General features: G+C 49.8%; 2 protein-coding genes across 5 annotated transcripts; both read right to left on the bottom strand.

Moving 5' to 3' along the window:
• Nucleotides 1-1,469: 1,469 nt before the first annotated feature.
• On the bottom strand, nt 1,470-4,528 carry cfl2 (cofilin 2 (muscle)). Its single transcript, XM_040198634.2, has 4 exons — nt 4,393-4,528; nt 2,843-3,150; nt 2,494-2,570; nt 1,470-2,339 (listed from the first exon to the last, which is right to left on the bottom strand). The coding sequence occupies exons 1-4, from the start codon at nt 4,393-4,395 to the stop codon at nt 2,227-2,229; spliced, it is 501 nt and encodes a 166-aa protein (XP_040054568.1). The 5' UTR covers nt 4,396-4,528; the 3' UTR covers nt 1,470-2,226.
• A 368-nt stretch (nt 4,529-4,896) lies between these two features.
• baz1a (bromodomain adjacent to zinc finger domain, 1A) lies at nt 4,897-21,475 on the bottom strand. 4 transcript variants are annotated; one of them, XM_040198626.2, is made up of 29 exons: nt 20,540-21,475; nt 19,611-19,889; nt 19,378-19,515; nt 19,172-19,282; nt 18,098-18,185; nt 17,828-17,947; nt 17,112-17,354; nt 16,918-17,013; nt 16,177-16,315; nt 15,196-15,327; nt 14,787-15,107; nt 14,520-14,685; nt 14,327-14,434; nt 11,817-11,884; nt 11,652-11,743; nt 11,345-11,565; nt 11,036-11,256; nt 10,814-10,941; nt 10,602-10,735; nt 10,286-10,437; nt 10,133-10,204; nt 9,744-9,826; nt 9,471-9,635; nt 8,810-9,027; nt 8,627-8,728; nt 6,632-6,780; nt 6,372-6,550; nt 6,214-6,301; nt 4,897-5,962 (listed from the first exon to the last, which is right to left on the bottom strand). In XM_040198626.2, exons 1-29 carry the CDS (start codon nt 20,650-20,652, stop codon nt 5,787-5,789), a joined length of 4,302 nt encoding a protein of 1,433 aa, XP_040054560.2. In that variant the 5' UTR covers nt 20,653-21,475; the 3' UTR covers nt 4,897-5,786. The 4 variants fall into 4 exon arrangements, with proteins under 4 accessions (XP_040054560.2, XP_040054561.2, XP_040054562.2 ...); XM_040198627.2 differs by having other exon boundaries at nt 11,652-11,740; XM_040198628.2 differs by having other exon boundaries at nt 19,172-19,279.
• Nucleotides 21,476-22,193: the final 718 nt, after the last annotated feature.

Below are 22,193 nucleotides of genomic sequence, written 5' to 3'. Positions count from 1 at the left end.
CACAGTGGGAGCAGTGTCTTGCCCAGGGACACTACGGCATGGGACATGGAGCAGCCGGGATTCAAACCGCCAACCCTGGAGTTTCCAGCACACCCTCTCTACCCCATGTGCCATGGTCGCCCCCATAATTCACGATGATGTCATTGTACTACCCCACCTCATATTCACCTGTTTATAATGCTGCCAATGGAAATGTTTGCAACGTGTTCTGTGTTTCAGACTTGATGCAACCTTGCTGGTTCCAATGGGGTCAACTAGACCCTTGCTGGTTCTAATGGGGTTAACTGGACCCTTGCTGGTTCCAATGGGGTCAACTAGACCCTTGCTGGTTCTAATGGGGTTAACTGGACCCTTGCTGGTTCCAATGGGGTCAACTAGACCCTTGCTGGTTCTAATGGGGTTAACTGGACCCTTGCTGGTTCCAATGGGGTCAACTAGACCCTTGCTGGTTCTAATGGGGTTAACTGGACCCTTGCTGGTTCTGATGGGGTAAACCGGACCCTTGCTGGTTCCAATGGGGTCAACTAGACCCTTGCTGGTTCTAATGGGGTTAACTGGACCCTTGCTGGTTCTGATGGGGTCAACCGGACCCTTGCTGGTTCCAATGGGGTTAACTGGACCCTTGCTGGTTCTGATGGGGTCAACCGGACCCTTGCTGGTTCCAATGGGGTTAACTGGACCCTTGCTGGTTCTAGTGGGGTTAACTGGACCCTTGCTGGTTCCAATGGGGTTAACTGGACCCTTGCTGGTTCTAGTGGGGTTAACTGGACCCTTGCTGGTTCCAATGGGGTTAACTGGACCCTTGCTGGTTCTAGTGGGGTTGCCCACCCTCTGAGGACCGGCCGGCGGGGGGGGACTAGTAGTAGCAGTAACCAAACGGAACAACGGCGCTGCTGTCAGCGCAAAACGAATCGATATGAAGAAAGAAGGTCTTTACCTCACTGACTTGCACTGATTGGACTCAGGTTTGCTTTGGAATGAAACCCAACGCGCCCGTTAGTAAGCAAGGATGGCGAATTAGTTTCGTCAACTCCTGCGGTCGACAGTGCATCAAAATCAGAAGCCATTTATTGCCACATGTTGGACAAAGAGGAATTTGACTTGGTCCATTGGTGAAGGATAAATAAGATAAATTAAAATAAGATGAAAATAAACAAGGGTTAGTGGTTTTTATCTGCCTTCGCTATCCACTGGTTGCTGGTTCTAGTGGGGTTAACTGGACACTTAATGGTTCTAATAGGTTCCCACTGGTAATGGATTCCGCTCTACATCGATCACCTAGAGTCATGCCAGATGTTCTTGGTTCTACTGGGTTCATACTTCACATCTCTGGTTATTATGAGGTTCTAGGTGGGTCACGCTGGTTGAGTTGCTGGTTGTCCTGATGATCGATGGTTCTAGGTGACTCCCATAGAGCTTCTAAGGAGAACAACCCCAGTGGTTGGTGGAAGCAGACACGAGGCGTTGGCTCTGCCACAAGCTTTTATTGCAGTGGCTTCATGTGATCTCAGAAACAACGTTTCAACTTTAAGGCTCCAGATGTCGTCGGGTTGTTGTTGTTGTTGTTATTGTTGTTGTCTCTCACTGCTAGGGTCAAATCTGCTTCCTGTAGTGTTTCTTTACAAAATAAATGCAGTCTAACTAACTGGTGTGACGGTTACATTCAAACTGAAAGTAAGGCGCCGACCAGCTGGAAGGAGGCCGTTACCACGGTGACGTGAACCTGTAGTGTGTCAACAAAGTGCTCTTTCTCTTGGTGCATAGCAACGACGAGCGGAGAAGAAACAACACTTTACAATAATAAATAAAGTCATATGTAATAAAAGCGTCATGACCCTTGCGCGGCAGGAGGCGGAGCTTTGCGGAGCCCGCCTTCCACGCGTGTGGCTGCTTCCTTCACATGGACTTTTTGGCAAAGCTCTGGCTGTTAGCGAGAGACAACCGTCCGGGGGTCTGGGAGTGAGTCATTTCTGGTTTTATTCTGCCAGGTGAACAGAAGTCATGTGGCAACAAAGGGGGAGGGGTTTGCATATCATTATGTTAATGAGGTCTCCTTCAAGTCGAAAGAAAGCGAAACGAACAAAAAGAAAAACAAAGGCCTAAAGATGCTAAACTCCTTCAGGACACGATGCGGAGCGGCTGCGTGGAGCGGTGCGGGTCAGGTGGGGTAAGGTGCTTCTTCCGGATGGCACGACGGTTGGCTTGGCTCCGCTCGCCGCTCTGACATCACAGCGGCTTGCCCTCCAGAGACACCACCACGTTCCCCCCAAGCTTCTCCGCCAGCGTGGCGCGGTCCTGGATGTCGTCCAGCCCGTTCACCTGCCACTCATGTTTTATACCTGAGGAGACACACCTGAGTTCAGCCAGGGGCGCAGAGGCATGACACAAGCCACGGCAGCTCCATCAATCACACCTGCGCTCGGCCTCGTGACATTTCCCACCAAGGAGAAGTGGTTAGGAAAGGACACAGGAGACATTACATGACCTACTCACCTGTAAACTTCTTCTTGATGGCGTCTTTAGAGCTGGCGTAGATCATCTTGCTCTTCAGCGGCGCATTCTCTGGAGCCCTGAGACACAGCAGACACTCACTACCAAAGTGATGTACAGGGACCCGAAGGGGGCGAGGGAGCAAGGAGGCTCCCTATCATGTTTGGAACCTGTCCACTTTTATATAGATATACACTGTGTGTAGTTGTGTTGTGGCTAACAGGTCTCTGCAATTGGCTCATGTGTTGGACCAATCACAGCTCATCAGTACTTTATTATAAGCCCAGACCAGGTTTCTGGTCCTGGTCTGTGAGACTATCGATCAGAACAGAGTCCCCGCTCGGTACCCTACCAGAAGATGAAGACCAGGTCCTCCTTTTTGGACTCCTTGGTCTCGTAGGTGGCGTCGTACAGCCCGTATCTGCAGTCGTTGGGGGGGAGGAGCTTAACGAAGCAGCCATAGGGGTCGTCCACCGTCTCCCCAATGTCGCCCACCAGGATCTGCTTCCCCTCCTCCACGATGATCTTCTTCTTGTCCTCACTTAGACAGAACAGCACCGCCTTCTTCCTCTTCTTCACGTCTTCCTGGGACGAGGACTTCCTCACTTTCATGTCGTTGAACACCCGGATGACCTCATCGTTCACGGTCACACCTGACGCCTGAGGAGACGTGTGATTGGTTCACAGGAGGACAAACATGGGTTCGAGGAACCTCCAGCAGCTCTTCTGCTCCACAGACAGCTACTCATTTCACACTATTGTAATATGTATTTATATAATATCAATGGTGGAACGAATGAACAGATGATCCATGTTGAGGACATTAGCTGCTCAGATCAACAGGATTATTAATATTATTCATTTAGTGAATTCATATATCGGCTGATGATCATTATATCCGTATGACGTCACTGCTGATCAATAACCATCATTGGGAAATGTATTAGTTACTGAAGGTTTGACGCATCCTGCCGGTCAATAAATGTTCATCACTGATCAATCATCAAAAATGAACAATAACATGTATATTTAATAAATCATTACGAAAAAAAAACTAATACAAAAACAAGTGACTTATCTGCTGGTTCAACTGGTTAGTTACCAGGCTGATCACCAGTAACGCAAACTACAAATACAAACACTATAACCCATTAACTCAAACTACTAAAACCATCTAACAACCAACACAAACTAACTTTTACCAACACCAACTAGTAACCATCTAACTACCTACTATCAAATCTAATAACACTACAATCCTAACTATAAACTACCACTAGCTTAGCAGTAACCACTATATAACCCTGAAATGACCACTAACCCTAACTAACCAGTGACCCATCTGACTTACTACTAACCCGAAGTAACTAGTAACATTAACTAACCACTAACAACAGTAAAGCCTCAGACAGACAACTAGAGAAAGACAATAACTGAAAATGAGCCGGGACTAAATCCAGACTCCTTTAGCTGGACCGGTTTAACGATAGTTGAGTGAGTTAGTCCGGGTTAGTCCGGGTTAGTCCCGGTTAGTCCCGGTATGCAGCGGGCCAGTCAGCAGGGCCACAGCGGAGAGAAGATGGCCGCCGCCGGCCACACGGCCCCGGGCAGGAGCGTCTCTGCCCGGAACGCGGACCACTAGCGAGATCGAACCGGATAAACGTCCGGTACCGTCGTCAGATCAAAGCCCGTTCGTAGGAGCCGCCAGTGACGTAATCGCAAGTAACGGCAGAAGGACCGAGTTGCTAACTAACGGGCGCGGCGGCCATGCTAGTTCACGTCACGCTCCCCGGTGAGCCACATAACGGTCCACCGGGGACCCGGAGGACCGGTCTGCACGTGAACGCGAGGCGCGGAGGCCCCAGACCACCTGGAACCGGGGGGGGTCCCGGGGGCTCTTACCATGTTGTGCACGCGGTTTCTTCGTGAGTTCGGAGTTTCTCCGGAGTGAAAGGTAGCGGAGAATGTGTCCGTCCGACCGGAGGAGGAGGGGGAGGGGGAGGAGGGAGGAGGGGGAGGGGTCTCAGGAGGAGAGGGGCGGGGCCATGACACTCCGACCGGACGGGACTGGAACCATGTTAATATACATTAGTACTAGTACCCCAAATACTAACAATACAACTACGAATATATTACTACTATAAATAACTAACAATACTTCGATTACAAAATATGGATATGGAAAGTACCACCACCACTGCTACTACTACACCACCGTTACCAATAACAGCTACAAGTACTACTAATACAGCAGTACTTCTTAAAAGTACGGCTCGGTTAGCGGTCTATACTTTATAAGATAGTGTGCTGAAGTCTGTCAGTATCTCGGTAGAACTCGTATTCTAATGCTGTAAAAATACTACCAGTAATACTCGTTTGGGAATAAATCAGACGGTTAGCAGCTCCTGCGTTATGAAAGTCAGTTTATTTCTACATGAGAACAAAGAGCATCAGGAAGCTTCCATCAGTCATAAATAAATCCAACAAGGAACTAAATAAATAGGCAGCAGTGGCTCCAGTGTAGTGTACAGCAGGGAGGCGGACACAGCAGTTACACCAACACCACAGAAGAACCCATTAACAAAGCAGGAAGAACAAACTACAAACCCTGCTAAAAGAACAGTTCCACCTATTCATTTCACACCTGGTGTCTTTATGCTACACTAAGTCCTTACACACAGGAGAGAGACAGACCTTCAGCTGCAGATGACTTATTTCACTTTTATTCATAAATCACATCTCGTTGAAGAGACCTTGTTGCCCGCTGATGCTCTGCTTCGGTAAAAAAATACTTCTCATTTAAATCTAAATTATTTTTGTCCCTGAGAGAAAACAAAATGCCTGATGGGAAATTGTTTTGATGCTGGTGTGAACTTGCCTCTATTGCCTGTCTCCATTTGCTCTATTCTTGGTCCCTACCGTCTATATTGTCTCTCTCCATTGTCTGTCTTGTGTCCCTACCTTCTCCATTGCCTGTATTATCTTTACCTTCTCCATTGTCTTTACGGTCTGTCCTCCACCGTATCTGTGTCCAACTATCTGTCTCCATTGTCCTCCAACTCCACTGGAATGTTGCTACATGTCCACATATATGGACAGGAAGTAAACACCCTGAAGGTCAGCAGGTCAAATCTGCTCAACGTTTCATGAACCCTAAGACGACAAAACTTCAGAACGTTTGTTTTAACCTTTGACTCCTGCGCTCCATCAGGTCATAGAGCAGCAATTTAGCAGACCACAAGGTGTGAGGGAGGGGAGGGAAGGAGGGGGTCAGGAGGTCACAGGGTGCGTTTGATTCAGTATCGGGAGCGCTTAGCCGGGGGAGTGGCGCCTTGCTCCGATAGGCCGAGTCTGCTAAGCTCCGAGTAGAAGAACTGCTGCAGACGATGTCCCGCCTTCGCCTCGTTAGTGTGGCGAGGGTTATACTGGAGACAGTTGGAGAACATCAGGTCCACGTCGGAGACAAACTCCCCTGCAGGGACGAACAGCATTAAAACCATAAGTTTAAGTCTGGTGTTGTTGGTCTTCATGGTTTGAATCAGTCATCAACCTCTAGTTCTCTGCATTCTCTGCAGTGACCAGCAGGGAGCGCCAGCTCTGGTCCCATAGAAGACCGAGAACAGGACTACGTCTTGCTTGAGTTTTTTCCTGAGTAAACATTGGTCTATATGGAGTCAAACTGACCATAAAGCAGGGGGTGCGTTAGTTTGTGTGTCTCCTCACCTGCTGTCTGATATTCACAGTTGTTGACTTTTTCTCTGATGGTACTGAGAGCGATCGGCTTCTTGACGATGTCATAGTAGTCTGGCACCTACAGACAGGTATGTGAGAGTTAACAGACTGCTGAGGATCATCTCACACACACACACACACACACACACCTGAGTCCTGGACACCAGCTTCATGAAAGGCCAGCTGTCCTCATGTCTGACGAGCCCCACAGTCAGCTGCTCACAGGCCGACAGCTCATGGACGCCATTGTTCCTGCCGGAGGAGCGCCGGGTGGAGGAGGAGGAGGGCGGAAGGACGGGTCTGGAGGGTTTAGGAGGCGGAGCTACCTCTGTGGGCGGAGCAGAATGGAAACGTGAAGTGTGGCGGGTTTTACCCGTTGATTGATCGGGGTACCCAGGCGTGTATTTACCTTTCGGCTGCCTCTTGAGGGGCTCGGGCTGAGCCAAGGAGGTTTTGGTGTTTGTTGCCAAGATCTCGTGGCTCAGACGAGCACTGAGCCGACTCCCAGAACGGGCCGGAGCTTTACCTGCAGACGAGTTGGCCTTCTTACCTGAGGACCTGTGATTGGATAGAATGTGGAATTAGAGCTACAGGTAACAGGGATCAGGGGGGTATTCCAGAAAGGAGGTTCAACAAACTGAGTCTATCCTTGAACTCAGATTCCCGTCTCAGAGTATCCGGTTCCAGAACAGCTGATCTGCGTCAGTATGTTCACCGTGAGTTAAGCTGACGATTATAAAAAGCCATCATCGACGGAGCCCCGATAGCACGAGTCACCATGACAACAGTAAATAAGAGCCATTTCCCTGCGATGGAGTCGGAGGTCCTTCTGCAGGCCGGTGAGCATGAGCACGTATTTCACAGGAGAGAGCGACGTGGGGGAGAATCGCGTAACTTTGAATGTACTGTTCCATTGACATGACATTTAGCCGTGAGATCGTCGCAGCTTATAGTTATGAATATAAGTAGGAATGAAATCGGATTTTCATTTTAGGGGCAATCCAACGGGGAAAAAAGGACCTGGAAGCAGCTAAAAATGAAATTTAAAAACATAGTTAAAAAGGTATGGAATATATTACCTCACTTTAATTTGAATTAATTTTCTTTAATTGACTTGGGCTATTAAACAAAGTAAATATTAATTCAGTGGCTACTTGAAATATTAAATTAAACCCCTAATAAGATGGTTTTACACGTCTTTTCACTTAAGACACATTTTTGGAAATGTAGACAATTAGCAAACACAATGTACCATTAGAAGACCGGAGGGATAGTTGCTGGAAATGGGCCTCTATACAACTATGTAGATATTTCATTCAAAACCAGATGTTTCCACCTAGAATAGTCATTTACCACATGAACAATGTATAGAGTGTATTTCTGATTCATTTCATCAATGTTCTCTTCATTGAAAAATAAGGACATTTCTAAGTGACCCCAAACTTTTGAACGGTAGTGTGTGTGTGTATATATATATATATATATATAGCCTACGTTTTAATTAATATATATCCACCCACCCAACAGTTGTGGATGGTGTCATCTGCACAGTTGTAATAGATATCAGATACTCAGATCTTGCCTCAGATGGTAGTTAAAAGTATTCAGAAACAGCATCTTAAGTAACGGGAAGAAGATGATGATGATGAGGAGGAGGAGGAAACGCTGTCTGCTGCCACAGGGAGCGATCCAGAGGGGCTACTGAGGTGTGTCTTAATATTATGTACTGGCAGTGCTCTGCCCATTCACATTCTACAGTGGAGTTTGTAGTGATGAGCACAGATGATGGATAACTAGCACGTTCTTGTCCTTGAACAGAACATGGTTGGGCATCACCAGCCCACAGCGTCAAACAATACCATGTTTAATCTGTATGTGGAACTGTAGGAATCACATGTGGTCCATATGTTTCCTCGTTACCAGTAAAGCGGTAGCGTTCTAACAAAAATTCCTCTGGAAATGATAAAGCGTCTAATCTGGGTCGGAAGACTGTTGTGACGTAAAGCATTTTGAACCACGACGGCTTCGATGTCAATTATATTCGTTAGCAACGTACAATCCGTGTCTACCAGCATCGTCATGTGGGAGGAGACGGTAGAAACTCCGGGTTTCTTATAGTAAACCTGCCAGCGAGCAGGTGATGTTCACAGAGTCTGTTACCATGGTGATTGACCCAGAGTCTGTTACCATGGTGATTGACCCAGAGTCTGTTACCATGGTGATTGACCCAGAGTCTGTTACCATGGTGATTGACTCAGAGTTTCACTTACCTCTCTATCTGGAACGGATAACTCAGTTTCCCTGATCTCACGGTTAACTTACTCTGAGTTTTCACATAACCCGCTTTCTGGAACCCCACCTGGTCTACAGCTAAACAGGGATCAGGTCTACAACAGATACTGACTTGGAGGCAGATCCGTTTTTCCCTGCCGAGGTAGGTGTGCAGATCTTGGCAGTGGCCTGTTGACCTTTGCCTTTAGTGGGCAGGAACAGGTTTTTCTTGGTTCTGCAGAGAATTTAAAGGAGAAGCTGCTGTTTAAGACTGAATTCACTTTAAATGGACATGGTTAAGTATTTCCACACCTACCTGACAACTACTGGTTCTTCCTCCTCCTTCTCGGAATCCTCTTCTTCCTCTGACTCCTCCTCTTCTTCCTCCTCCTCCTCCTCCTCGTCTTCCTCCTCTTCCTCCTCTTCTGGCTCTTCCTCGTCTTCATCAATAGAAGAGCGCTGACGGGACGGGAGGCGGCTTGATCTCTGTTTAGGTCGACAGTCCGGACAGAACCAGTCCCCTTCTGGAACCGCCTGGAACAAGCCAATGGTAGTGTTAGGATGATGCTAATGGAGCCGAGACATGGTACCAAAGGCAGTGGGTGTGGTTAGCCCAACTCGAGGCGGGGTCTCGTGGAGTGGGTGTGGCTACCCTACCTTGGGGCGGGGTCTCAGGCAGTGGGTGTGGCTACCCTACCTTGAGGCGGGGTCTCAGGCAGTGGGTGTGGCTATCCTACCTTGAGGCGGGGTCTCGGGCAGTGGGTGTGGCTATCCTACCTTGAGGCGGGGTCTCGGGCAGTGGGTGTGGCTATCCTACCTTGAGGCGGGGTCTCAGGCAGTGGGTGTGGCTATCCTACCCTGAGGCGGGGTCTCGGGCAGTGGGTGTGGCTATCCTACCTTGAGGCGGGGTCTCGGGCAGTGGGTGTGGCTATCCTACCTTGAGGCGGGGTCTCAGGCAGTGGGTGTGGCTATCCTACCTTGAGGCGGGGTCTCAGGCAGTGGGTGTGGTGTCCTCGATCACAGCTGTCACACAGCAGCATGTTGTCGGCGTCTCCTTTGCGTCTGCAGATGCGACAGCGAGCATTGAGGACGGAGCGAGACCAGAGGACACTTCTCTCTAGACTGGACAGGTGGACAAACACCTGGACAAAAACATCTGGATGTCAATCCCAAACTCAGATTGTTAATACGATTTTCTTTATCCACCTACAGACAACTAATGAGACAAAAGGATGAGGGACTTTTCGGACCTGAGACAGACTTGTGCAAATCTGCAGGGACTCTCTCCATCGCTCCAACACCGTCTTAATGACCCGACCGCTGTCACTGCCGTCTGAGGACAGACGGGGGGGGGGACAAATGGTCAAGGAGAGACAAAGAGAACAGATAAAAGGACAAAGAGAGAGAGAGACGGGCAGTGGACAGACAGGGTGACAAAAAGGAACAGATGGGATAATAGGGAGGCAAAAAGAGACGGATAAGGGGACAAGGACAGGCAGGAGGACAAAGAGACAGACAGTGAGTTTTGTCCTTTAAACTGTTCTGGTAATGACATCCTGCTGAGAGACGAATGAATCCACTCAATGAAAGAAACTAATATTATTCTTTAAAGAGGTTGTTCTTTAAAAAGACATTCTACCATCACTGGCCTGGTCCTCGTCTTTCCTTTTGTTCTTCTTGGGCTTCGGATCTTTCTTTGAGTCTTCGTCTCCTGTGAAAACGTGAGACATGTAACAGCGCTCTCTACATACAAGACACAGAACGTAAACAGGAAGCATCATCCAGGACTCACCCAGCGGAGCTTTGATGAAGCGCCTCTCGATGCCTTGCTCAATGTGAGAGAGCGCCTGGGCAAGGATTCGCACCGAGCTGCTGACCAGCTGAGGAGTCCCGCCCCCGCTGCTCGCTGCCACCGATCCGCTGTCAGACCTCAGCTCCTGGAGTCTGGAGACAAAGGGACACTTAGACACTGGTATTTCAATGAGGACGTCAAAATTCTGTCCCTCAGGTAGCAGTTGATCACAGAGCGGCTTCGGGGCAGGAAAAGACACCTGTTGGGTCTTCTCGTCTACCTGCTGGACAGACTGACCATCCGAGCGTCTGCGTACCTGTCTCTGGCTCTCAGGTGGACAGGTGAGTCCACCTCCGTAGGATCCACTCGTGCGTTCATCCTTCCGTCAGAACACAGCAGCTCATAGTTTCCTGCCCCCAGTGCTGAGCGCCACACCCGCCTGTCCATCACCTGGGGGGGAGAAGAGTCACCTGCTGTGCCTGGTCCTCTGTGTTCACCAGGTGTGTGTGTGTGTGTGTGTGTGTGTACCTTCAGGGTCCCCAAGGTTCCCTGGTGGATTCGGTCTTCAATGTCCAGCAACAAGTCTCTCAGTCTCCCCTCCATCACGTGCTCAGCTGCAGAAGTCCATTCTGGGACAGATCGGCACTCCAGATCATCTAGACAAACGAGAAAGGTCATTTATCTGTGTGTGCATCTACCATTACATCAGGGTGGCGCCCAGCCCCCTAAAGGGTAGATGTACCTGCGTACCTGTGGAACTGTACTTGGTCCTGTCACAGCTCTGCATCAGGTGGGTCAGTTTGTCTCTCTCCTGCAGCAGTGCCTCCCTCAGGCCGCTCTCTCGGTGACCTCTGGGGTTCAGAGCCTCAATCAGAAGATCCACCTCCTCCATCGAGGTGTAGAAGAACCATTGGTTGAGACATTTGACTGGAGGCCCACAGGTGCTGAAGGGGGTGGGGCTTGTGCCAGCACTGTCCAGGGAGGAAATATTTAAATAATATTTAGAACTGTGTCTAATCACCGGAGCTCAGGTTTTCAAACAATACCAAAAGAACCCACCTCCCCTGGGAAAGCTCCTCCTCCACCGTGGCAGGGGCGTCCTGTGCGGGTCTGGGCCGTGGACGCAGCATGTCTTCCGTCAGGCCGAAGCCGTCCTCCTCTACAAACAGGGTGGAGGCCGAGGGGAGGAGCCAGTACCGGCGGTACAGGCGGTCTCGACCCAGCGGCAGCAGGCAGGTGCAGGACGCAGCCTTCTGGATCCGCTGTTGCAGCTCTCGAACCTGCGGCAGGGAGCAGCAGGGGTTCCCAAACCTTTTCTGTTAAGCCCCCCTTAAAAGCCCCCCAACGACATATACATGTGGCTGACCTTCTCCTGCTCCTTGGCACTTAGCAGAGTGGGGGGGCAGGGCAGGGGTTTGGGGTCAGAGGTCGGCTGATTGTCTATCTGGTTGACGTCTGCTGGAGGAGAGACGACACTGATGACTCAGCAGAAAGGAAGAGTGCTGAAGTGAGATTCGGATTTGTTTTTTACCCGTTATCTTGTTGAATGAAGACTTTTGCTCCTCGTCTTCCTCAATTAAATGTTTTACAGGAGCCTCACTGCAGACAGAAAAACAGACAAACTTTCAGATTTCTTTCATTTGAGCTCGAATCACAGAGCAAACAGTTACAGCGTAAACACATCAGAACATTCGAACCAACCATTAGTTTTTGCTGGTCGACGCTCGCGGGCCGACCAGCAGCTCCGGTCGTCTTTACGGCAGCACAGACCAGCGGGCTTCGGCTTGATACCACATGTCCATCATAACTGGCCCGCCGGTCAACAGGACGCCAACGGCTGACACTAAAAGTCCCAGAAGGCATTGCAACCCCTACTAGCGACAAATCTAGCCACTTGTCTTCTGGTCATATTAATTGTACCCTCTGGTTCCAGTGTCGTCACTGGGAGTCTCTGCTGACCTCCTCCCTTAAGGCTCTGTAGCTCTACGCACACGCATGCGATAGAAGCACATTCATCTAGAAAACGACACCTGCAGTGTTAAAATAACCAGTATATGTGTGTATATTATATATATATATATATATATACACACACACACACTGTTCAATTGTTGAAATGTGTAGATTCATTATGTATAATTTGCTGAGACAGTTGAGTGCAAATGTGAAACAGAAAATGGGATTTCAAGCTTTTCTTCCCCTTTTTTTTTGCTTAATTGATGCACTTGATTTGAATATGCACCATTTTCTTTATTTTCTCTTATTTTGAAATGCAGTATTTTTTTGTTAATGAGAACATTATTTATATTTGCAGTCAAACATATGTTCAGTTGTTCGTTATGTGACAATAAATGTCAAAGTTTTTGATTTGTTAGTTGTGTATTGATTAAACGCAGATGTTGATACAGTATGATGAACACCATTCCTTTAATCACACTAAATAGTCACATTCACTTGGGAGCCTCGCCTGCCTCGCGTGTTGGAATACAACAGGACCCGGCGGACTCTGGATGGCTGCTCTCGGCGCTGTGCTCGTTTGTAGCTGCTGTCAGGATTGTGGGATTTTGAAAAACAGACCTCGCTACATCCATAGAGGTTTGCGCCACAGTTTCAACGTGGAATCAGGAAGCAAAACACACGTAGGAGTCGTCATGGGACACGTCGTGATCCAATCTAAGGCTCAACGGGAAACATGCAGTGCATCGCAGGGCACTACGGAGACTTCCAGCTCGGCCTCCTGCCAGCATGGAACTGCTAAACACAGCGTCCCTCACTAATAAACCCCCCTCATATGAGACCATATTTTGGACAAAGGGCTTGTGTGCCTGACAGAAACCTGGTATAAACCAGGGGACTACGCCGTGCTTAATGAAGCATGTCCCCCTGGCTGGAGCTACTGCCTGTACCTGGACCCTGGACCCCATCTCCTCTCGGTCCTCTCACCTCCAGAGTTGTTAACCTTGCCCTTCATTCCGGCTGTGTCCCAGCGGTGATCCGGCCCCTCTTTAAGAAGCCCATCTGGACCCAGAGGTTCTAGCCAACTATAGATAACCAACCGTGCCTTCCTGACCAAGGTCCTAGAGAAGGTAGTTGCTTCTCAGATTCAGGATCACCTCAAGCATAACAACTTGTTTGAAAAGTTTCAGCCAGGATTGCGTTCAGCTGACAGCACAGAAACGGCTTTGCTCAGCGTGACGAATGACCTGCTGATGATCACCCTCACTTCTCATCCTCTGGACTGGACTGCTGCATCCTGCTAGAGCGCCTCCACACCACCATTGGACTATCAGACTGCACTCAAGTGGTTTCTAGCAGAACTAAATAAGTCCAGACTGCTCCCGGTCTCCTGTGGTGTTCCGCAAGGGTCCGTCCTCGGCCCCATCCTCTTCATCACCTACACGCTCCCCCTCGGCCGTGTCATCAGCAAACATGGAATGTCCATTCACAGTTATGCTGACGACACACCGCTCTACATCAAGGCTGCCCGAGCCGCCTGCAGCCACGTCACGTCTCGCCGCTTGCCTCAGGGAGTCAGATGCAGAGAAGCTTGTCCATGCTTTTATCTCTACTGTAAGGACTACTTACACTACTGTAATTAACTTCACTGGGATCATAAGAATATCCTGAAACTACAATGCATCCAAAACAAACATGAGCATGTAACACCGTCCTACACTCACTCCACTGGCTCCTTGTCACATTCCAGATCCACTGCAAAGTTCTACTACTCACTCATGAATGCGTCTCTCTATCTGCAAGAACTACTCCCCAAACCTCCACCCCACCGGGTCCCAAACACCAAGCTGCTCACCACGGGCGACCGGGCCTTCTGCTCGGCACCACCACGCAGGTGGAGCAGTCTCCCTGAGTCCCTGAAGGCAGCACGCTCACTGCACTCTGAAACCTGGCTTGGAAACCTTAATCAGGAAGGCGCTTTTTTTCTCTGTCGCATTAAGGGTGCGCTTCAAATAAAATGTATTATTATTATTATTATTATAGTGACTGATTAACAAATCAAAGAGAAACCGGATTGAGTCTCACCTGTTGGTGCAGAGTCCTCCCTTAATTTCCTGCTCCTTCAGTCTCTCCTCCTTCTCCTTCATCCTAGTCTCCTGCTCCCTCAGCTTCTCCTCCTTACGGAGACGGACCCTGAAGATTTGAACTTTCTAAATGAATGTGTACCTGTACATATAGCGGTGTGTGTACATAGCACTGTGTGGATGTGTGTGTGTACCTGAGTGCAGCCTCCTCTCGGTCTCTGCGGTGTTGTTCGGATCGGATTTCTCTCAGCTCCTGTTTAGCAGATCTTTGATCCTCCACACAGTCCTCGATTAGGTCTCTGCTGGAGGCCAACGTCAGCAGCTTCCCCATCAGAGCCTTCAGGATCCTCAGCTTCTCCTCTAGAAACATCAATAACTCATCAGTACACTTCTAGATCCTTGAGGAACCACAACATGAAGTTTCCTCTAGACCCATCCTGCCTCATGGATCCCTGACTGACCTGGAGTCAGGTCGTACACAGAGGTGCTGGTCAGTCTCTTCAGCAGCAAGGGCTCGGCCAATCGCAGCTCCACACACGGGTCGTCCATCAAGGTGAACCCGCCCTGCTTCTGGTAGCGGAACTTGGCGTTGCCATGGTAACAGCCGGCACCAGACGCCAGGATGTGCAGCCGCAGGATCTCGGACAGTGTGCAGCTGTCCAGATCCAGCTGCTTCAGACCGCAACCCTGGTGCAGCTGAGGCCACGAGGCAGCCAATGAGGCGACCGCACTGAGCGCCGACTGGGTGGCATCGTGGTCATCATCCAGAGCCTCCGGGAGGTCTACACAGCAAACGCACACGCTTAACGCATACTGGTACACACATGGGTTAGGGTTTGGTTTGTGTGTGGGGGTGTGGAGGTGGGGGACCTTCAGCCTGCTCTTTAGCTACGTCCTCCTGCTCTTCGTCCAGAGCCTGAAAGATGGCCGACAGGAAGAAGAACAGCAACTCGCACAAAGGACCTTCAGGATCAGAACCCACCAGGGCCTCCTCCAGAACCTCTGTGGAGAGACACGGCCAGTTTTGAACAGTAGACCAAGAGAACCCGTCTAGAAGTGGCAGGACCTCGACAACATGGGCGCACACACCAAGGGTCGCTAATTAGCTGCGTGGAAACCACAGGCATGAAAACGGGTCACGGGTGGAAAAGGTGAGAAGGGTATCGCCCCTCTGGGGGTTTTCAACTGGTTTTGTCCCAGGGATCATGTTTTGCGTACCGAGGGGGGGGATTGACAACGACTAATGGGGGACACGTCATTAAATACTCGTCATGCATTACATATAATGTGCGCTGGTCAACTAGTCTAAAATTCATTTTAAACAAACGTTTGCGTAGTTTAGTGACAAACGGTACCAGCGTACTTTGAACAGGTTGGCAGGTCTGCTGACAGAACGGTGGAGCACTTCACCTTCTGCCTCGTCGGCCCCCTCACCTCAACATCTACCTCCTCAAGAACGCTAGCGTTAGCTACCGCAGCTTTAGCCAGGTGGCCAACGTCGCGTTAAATGACTCAACTCACCAAGCTGTAGCTAACGTTAGCTACGTCTGTGTCAACAAAGCTCCTGGCTAACTTAAGTCAGATAGACCAGAAAATATTACAATTATTGAAACCATCACTCACCCTATGAATCCCCCCCCAAAACGTAACGAAGCTACACGATTCACGTAGGTCACCTATTATGGTTTCAAAACGGCAAATTTCATGCCTGCAACCGGATTCGTTCAGAGGGAGGCAACGTGCCGCTGGTCAATAATACGTGACAACTGGACCAGACGTGTGAGGAAGCACAGCGCTCTGGTCCAGTGCTGAGGGTGGGGCTCTGGTGTACAGAGGAGGGGGGGTTCTGACCCAGAGAGACTCCCTCGGGGAACTCGTCCTTCAGGGCGAGGACCTCGCCGAAGGCCCGCAGGAACTCCAGAACCATCAGAGCTTCTCCAAAGAGGTGGGGGGGCAGACGAGTCCTCACTGGGACGGGACTGGGCAGCTCCTGATGGAGGCAACAGACACAGATCCTGGATCAGCAGGAGGGCGGGAATGGAGCCAAATCCAGGTCAAAGGTTTCTCTTCCCATTAGAAGGGGGACGCCCCCCTCCTGAAAAGACTAATTGCAATTAATAAAAATTAAAAATCCCGAGTGTTGCGAATAAGTCTGTGTGGCGCTCGCAGCAGAACCCAGTGTACTGCCCCCCCTCAGCCCGACTACTACACCCAAAGTTTTGCTCTTGATATTTTGGGGGCTAAATATAGTTTTGAATCAGTTCTAAAATTGTTTAGAATAAAATATTTTTTTTCCTTCACATTCAGACTTTTTACCCTGATCTGGCGTAGGAGGCGGGGCATCAGCAGAGGGGCGTGGCAGCTTAACAAACCTTCCTGTATCGGTGAATATCTTAACCAAACTCGGATGCCATTGCAGGGATGCTGCGTTTACAGTTGTTAAGCTGTCACTCATGATGACACGCCCCTCTCAGTTGATGCCCCGCCCTCTACACAAAACTTTCGGGTTCATATTTGTTTTTCAAATCAAAACTTGGGGCCTGGATTTGGCGCCATAGGCAGGTCAGAGGGAGCTGTGGTGCGTTCACTGACCCTCAGGTCCTCACACTCCATGTCCTCTCTGGGTTTGCTCCACAGCTTCAGGCGCTCTGCATACTTCTTCTTCTCCTCTTTTAGCTTCTCTCGCTCCTGCAGAGCCACACGCCTCATTATGTCATCTACAATAACCACACTTAAATATCCTCATTGGTTAAAATAAGTAGGAATGATATTATTGTTGTACGGACCCTGTCCTTCTCCAGCTTCCTGCGCTCCTTCTCCTCCCTCCTCTTCAGTTTCTCCTCCTCAAACCTCTTTCTCTGGTCCTCCTTGGTTCTCTCCCGGTCCTCCCTCTCCCTCCTCCTGGCCTCCTGCACGTCCTCCTTCTCCTTCTTTAGACGAACTCGGTCCTTCGCTGCAGCTGCCATGTCGTCTTTCTGTTGCAGAAGCTTCAGCTTCTCTTCTGCGGCCTTGCTGAGGGACGAGCTGGCCTGGAGACAGTTTTGAAGGGTTTTCTTTAGAGTTGCTCTCTGGCTCAGGTGCGATGTTGAGCGCATTGGGGGGACGAAGACTGCTGCAGCGGCTCACATCATTTAAATCTCTTCCAGATGGACATTTTTCCAACTTTCTGTCCCCTGGTGGGGGTGTGCATGTGACATGTACATAAGATAATACCATGTTTAATGAAAGAACAAGGTATAGATAGACCGAGACCGGCACCCCAAGAAAGTCTTTTTTACGGTTACAATTGTCCATGCGTGTTTGCCCTGATGGGCACATGCGAGGACAACGAGTGTCCCCCACGTCGGCCGGCTGTAACCCTGGGAAACACTGCATACAAATATTTACAACCAAGTATATACCAAATCTATGTTATTAATAACAGTAACATGGCCCATTCTCTGATATAAATGTCCCATCAAACTGATCAGATATATGAATCTAATCCACACATCCTCCTTACCTGTCCAGGTGAGCCACGCCCACCCTTAGCGGGAGGGCTGAAGGGGAAGAGGGGGGGCTCATCAGGGAAGAACTGAGAGAAGGATTGTTCAGAGAGCCGGTACTTTGTCACAGTGGAGGACTGAGGGACAGGAATGGACATCATCAACACAGGAGTGACGAGTTGGACATCATCTGGTGTGCTACGGCGTTATCGAGCAGTGTTTACCCGCCGTTGAATCGGGCTCAGGCTCCACCAGGGGGGCCATCATGTGGTGTGTGGGGGGCTCACCTTGAGGACGATGGTCCCGTTCTGAGGTTCACAGTGCTGCTTGAACAGAAGCTTCAGCCTCTCTTTGGAGACGCTGGTCTTCCTGCGACTGAACAAACATCAGCATGTCGTTATGGGACCACATCAACACTGTGTGAGCGTCGCCACTCAGGAGCTCAGTCACATCATGGTTATGGACTCATTCGTCACACGCAGCTGACAGAGCATGTGGATTAAACCCAACCCGGCTCAGCGGTTAGTCGCCGACGTGTCGTATAGTATAAAAAGCTACGGGTCTTTTTCATTCAGCATGGCAACACACTATAGGAAGTGCTGGGGGCGCTTTGTGTCTTCTGCTGTCCACATGCACCAGGGACGAGACGTTTATCAAGTTGAACGCGGCAGAGTCGAAAAAGTCTGCGAGTGTTTCATCAGCGAACCAGAACACAGATGTCGTTTCAAAGCAGCGTGACGGCAACGCACGCACATTTAAAGGCCTCCACGTCTTCTGCTCACGGGCAAGTTTAGCTAGCTAAGTACGGCTAACCTTGTTAGCGTACGGTTCACACTTACGTGGAGGATGCTTGCTAACGCTGTTATGTTAAATATAAATGTGAATTATTGTAGCCTGTCTTTTCATTCGCTGTGAAGAACCTCCAATTAGCACTCTGCAAACACAAGATTGTGGAAAAAAATAATTTCATATCAACACAATTACGAGAGATTCACTGTAGCATAATAAAAACCTACACGGTGATAATTAAAGCGGAGTGTTTTTGTCTTTTAGTACCGAGCATCGTCATCCTCACATGAAGGAGATGAACATCCTCAACACGCTCGTCACTTGCAAAGACTTTATTGCTATTTTGAGTTACTTTTAGAACTTTATTTGCACTTACAGTTTGTATTACTATTCAATGTATTTATTATGGTGATTACATTTGTATTAACTTGTTACTTTGACGTTCAAAATCTAAAAAGTTATTGGATAGAAACAAACGGTCACACGTTGTAGTCAAAAGGAATACTTGCCTCTTTGTTTCCAGGCGCCTACACTGGTAAATAATACGAACAATGCTGGTTATTGCAGCTCACCTGATGTGATTGGCTGTCACAGTGAACGGCTCCGAGTGTTCCGCCTTCATCATCCTCACCATGTATTTAAAAACTGACGGACTCAAAGGCTTCTTCTTCCTCTTCTTCCTGCTGACGAACATTAAGAAATCATCCACTCATTTCTATTGCACACACCCGTTACCCACAATGCACCTCTCCCTTCCTAAAGACTTTGACCCACTGACCCGTTGACTGTGGGACTCTGGAAGGCTTCGCTCTCCTCGTCGCTGTCGCTGATGACGATGGCGTCGCCGCCGGATGGTTTAGAGCGACCATTAGCACTGGAGTGAGGAGAGAGGACCTGCAGGATCTCACACACATGTCTACACGCACACGCACACACACGCACACCATCACCCCTGATGATCATCTCACATGTTACAACAGACAGACTGCTGCTTCCGTTCCCCCCACCTACCTCGCCCCGTTGCGTCCCACCACGTCCACCGTCTCCCCAGGGAAGAAGCGGTCCTTGACAAAGGCATAGACGACCTCGCAGAGCTCCGTCAGCCTGCAGCAGCGGCTGTGTGCGGCCAGGTGGAGTAGCGGGTGGAGCAGAGACACAGAGAAGCTCTGCAGGCTCAGCCGGGCCCGCCGCTCGCTGTCTGTGGCCTCCAGGTAGGTGAGCCCGGTCCGGCCCGTCAGTGAGCAGCTCCACACCAGGCTGTTACACAGGATGGTCCTCTCGAAGAACTCACTGGAGGACCACAACCAGAACCTCTGATCAATACCCGATCAATCAACGTCATCCACTACGGCAGGTGGCACCTCTCTGACTGCAGGTCCGGTCTGCAAACCGGCTCCAAAGTCTTCTCTGAGAATCACACAGGACGTCCTGACCGCTGAGCAGGTCGGAGACGTCTGGGTCACACCTGGGAGCCTACCTGTACACCTGGTTCTATCAGGTTATGACCAGTATGGAGATTATCCGAGAGCAAGAAGTCTAGCATTTCAAATGAGCGGCATTTCTGTTTCGCTTTGACTAGTTTGTATCGACAGGAAGGAGAGAGACTCACCTGTCGGGAGGACAGGTGAGTCTCAGCGGCGGCAGGCCCGCCTCACTGCTAACGGCTAACGCGGTTAGCTGACTTAGCTAACGTTACCGGGGTAGCTAAGTTAGATAACTTCAGCTAACATTACACCGGGCCTGTGGGAGCCCGTTTCCCGCCTCGGGGCGGACGCGGTAACCGGTCCACCGCCCGAGAACGCTTCAAGGAACCGGAAGTTGGGTTTGAGGGTTGTTGTGAGGAAGTTTGCCCAACGACCAACTGTCATCGAAAGTTGGTCGAGCGGCTCGAGCGTCCGTTGCGAGCGGGCCGCCGGTGACCCGGTGATCCGGGTACTCACTCGTAGCTTCTGAAGATCTCGTGGGTGATCTTGCAGAGGAAGACCTCCTCGTCCGGGCGCAGGTCCGCTGGAGGTCTCTGCCGGACGAAGGCTCTCCGGTGGAGCAGGGGCATCTTGTGGAAATAAAACTAGGGAAACCGGGTCAAAATGAACTGGACTAGAGAGCCAGACCGGGGCGGAACTAACCAGAGTCCGGTGTCCCGGGAGAACCGGAGTCCCACGCGGAAAGCGCTGGGGGAGGGAGGGGGGGGGGGGCGAGCAGCGCGCGGGTCTTTTGTTAGAGTCCGTTAATCTGCGCACATGGAGCTTCTTGTGCTTCTCCTCCACACAATAGAAACACGCATCCCGACTCTACCGTCTCTTCGGGGACAAGATGGAGACACGACGGGGCGGTGAACCCGGTCCTCAGTCTCGGAGAAGCAGAAGTCGTCCCGGGATGAAGCCGAAAGCTGCTCAACTGGCGGCTTGTTGACCAAGTTTTCACCTACTTCAGGGACCCTCGCGAAGCTGGGGAATCTCAGTGCTCCGCTGCTCTCTGGTACTCTACGGCGCCATGTCCCTCTGACCCCTCCGTGAAATGATGTCATACGTTTTACTCTCTGATTTGAACGTCTTTCAGGCTCTTTCCTCAGAAGTTAAGTCATTTTAAATAGTGTTTTATCTTTTTGTAAAATTACTTCATGAATACATTTTGTCAGATTTCATGTTTTTTGCCCTTCGTCTTTAATCCTTAATGTTTTAAATGTATATAATTTAATGTGACATTCTGAACACACATGCCGTACTCTTTGTTTACATTTTTTCGCCTCCATGCTCATTATCCCGTTTTTTAACGTCACGTAGCAAGGATTTGTGGGTAATTCAAGGGCTCAAAATGTCTGCCAGAGAGCCTCGGTGGTGGTCTGGTGGGAGTCAAATCATTAAAATAAGGGGTTCACGTGGTAAAAGATTCATTATTGATCTCATCTTCATTCAAACAACAAACATACGAATTTAAATTTATATTAAAACAGAAACAAAACTAGTAGAGCTCCAGGACCTGGTCACTGCTGTTTACCAGTTAAATGTTCGTGTGTTTCCGAGCTGTTGAGTGTCACATGAACGCACCTCATAGAGTAAGTGGGTGGAGCTTTGCTCTCATCCTTCGCGCCTATTTAGGCAGCTGAAGAAATTCAACCTGCCAAAGACGATGATGGTCCATTTCTACACGGCCATCATGGAGTCCATCCTCTGCTCCTCCATCACCGTCTGGTACGCTGCAGCCACAGCCAAGGACAAGGGCAGGCTGCAGCGTGTCCTCCGCTCTGCAGAGAGGGTGATCGGCTGCAATCTGCCGTCCCTGCAGGACTTGTTTGCTTCCAGGTCTCTGAAGCAGCTAAAAAGATGGTAGCCGACCCCTCTCACCCCGGACATAAACTGTTTGTGCCCCTTCCATCTGGCAGGAGGCTGAGGTCCATCAGGACTAAGACCTCCCGCCACACCAACAGTTTCTTCCCGTCGGCAGTCGGGCTCATCAACAGAGCCCGGTCCCCCACTGACTGACTCTGACATCACACCGGTCACTTTCTTTCACACTGCACACGTCACTTTAACTTGTCACTTTCTGTTCGCTGGTGCACTTTATTTTTTAATTTTTAACCAACTTTTATTACTT

Source organism: Gasterosteus aculeatus, chromosome 15 (genome assembly GCF_964276395.1).
Source record: "Gasterosteus aculeatus chromosome 15, fGasAcu3.hap1.1, whole genome shotgun sequence".
Classification (NCBI taxonomy): Eukaryota; Metazoa; Chordata; class Actinopteri; order Perciformes; family Gasterosteidae; genus Gasterosteus; species Gasterosteus aculeatus.
The sequence above is the reverse complement of the archived record's forward strand: the minus strand, read 5'-3'. Positions and strand labels throughout refer to the sequence as shown.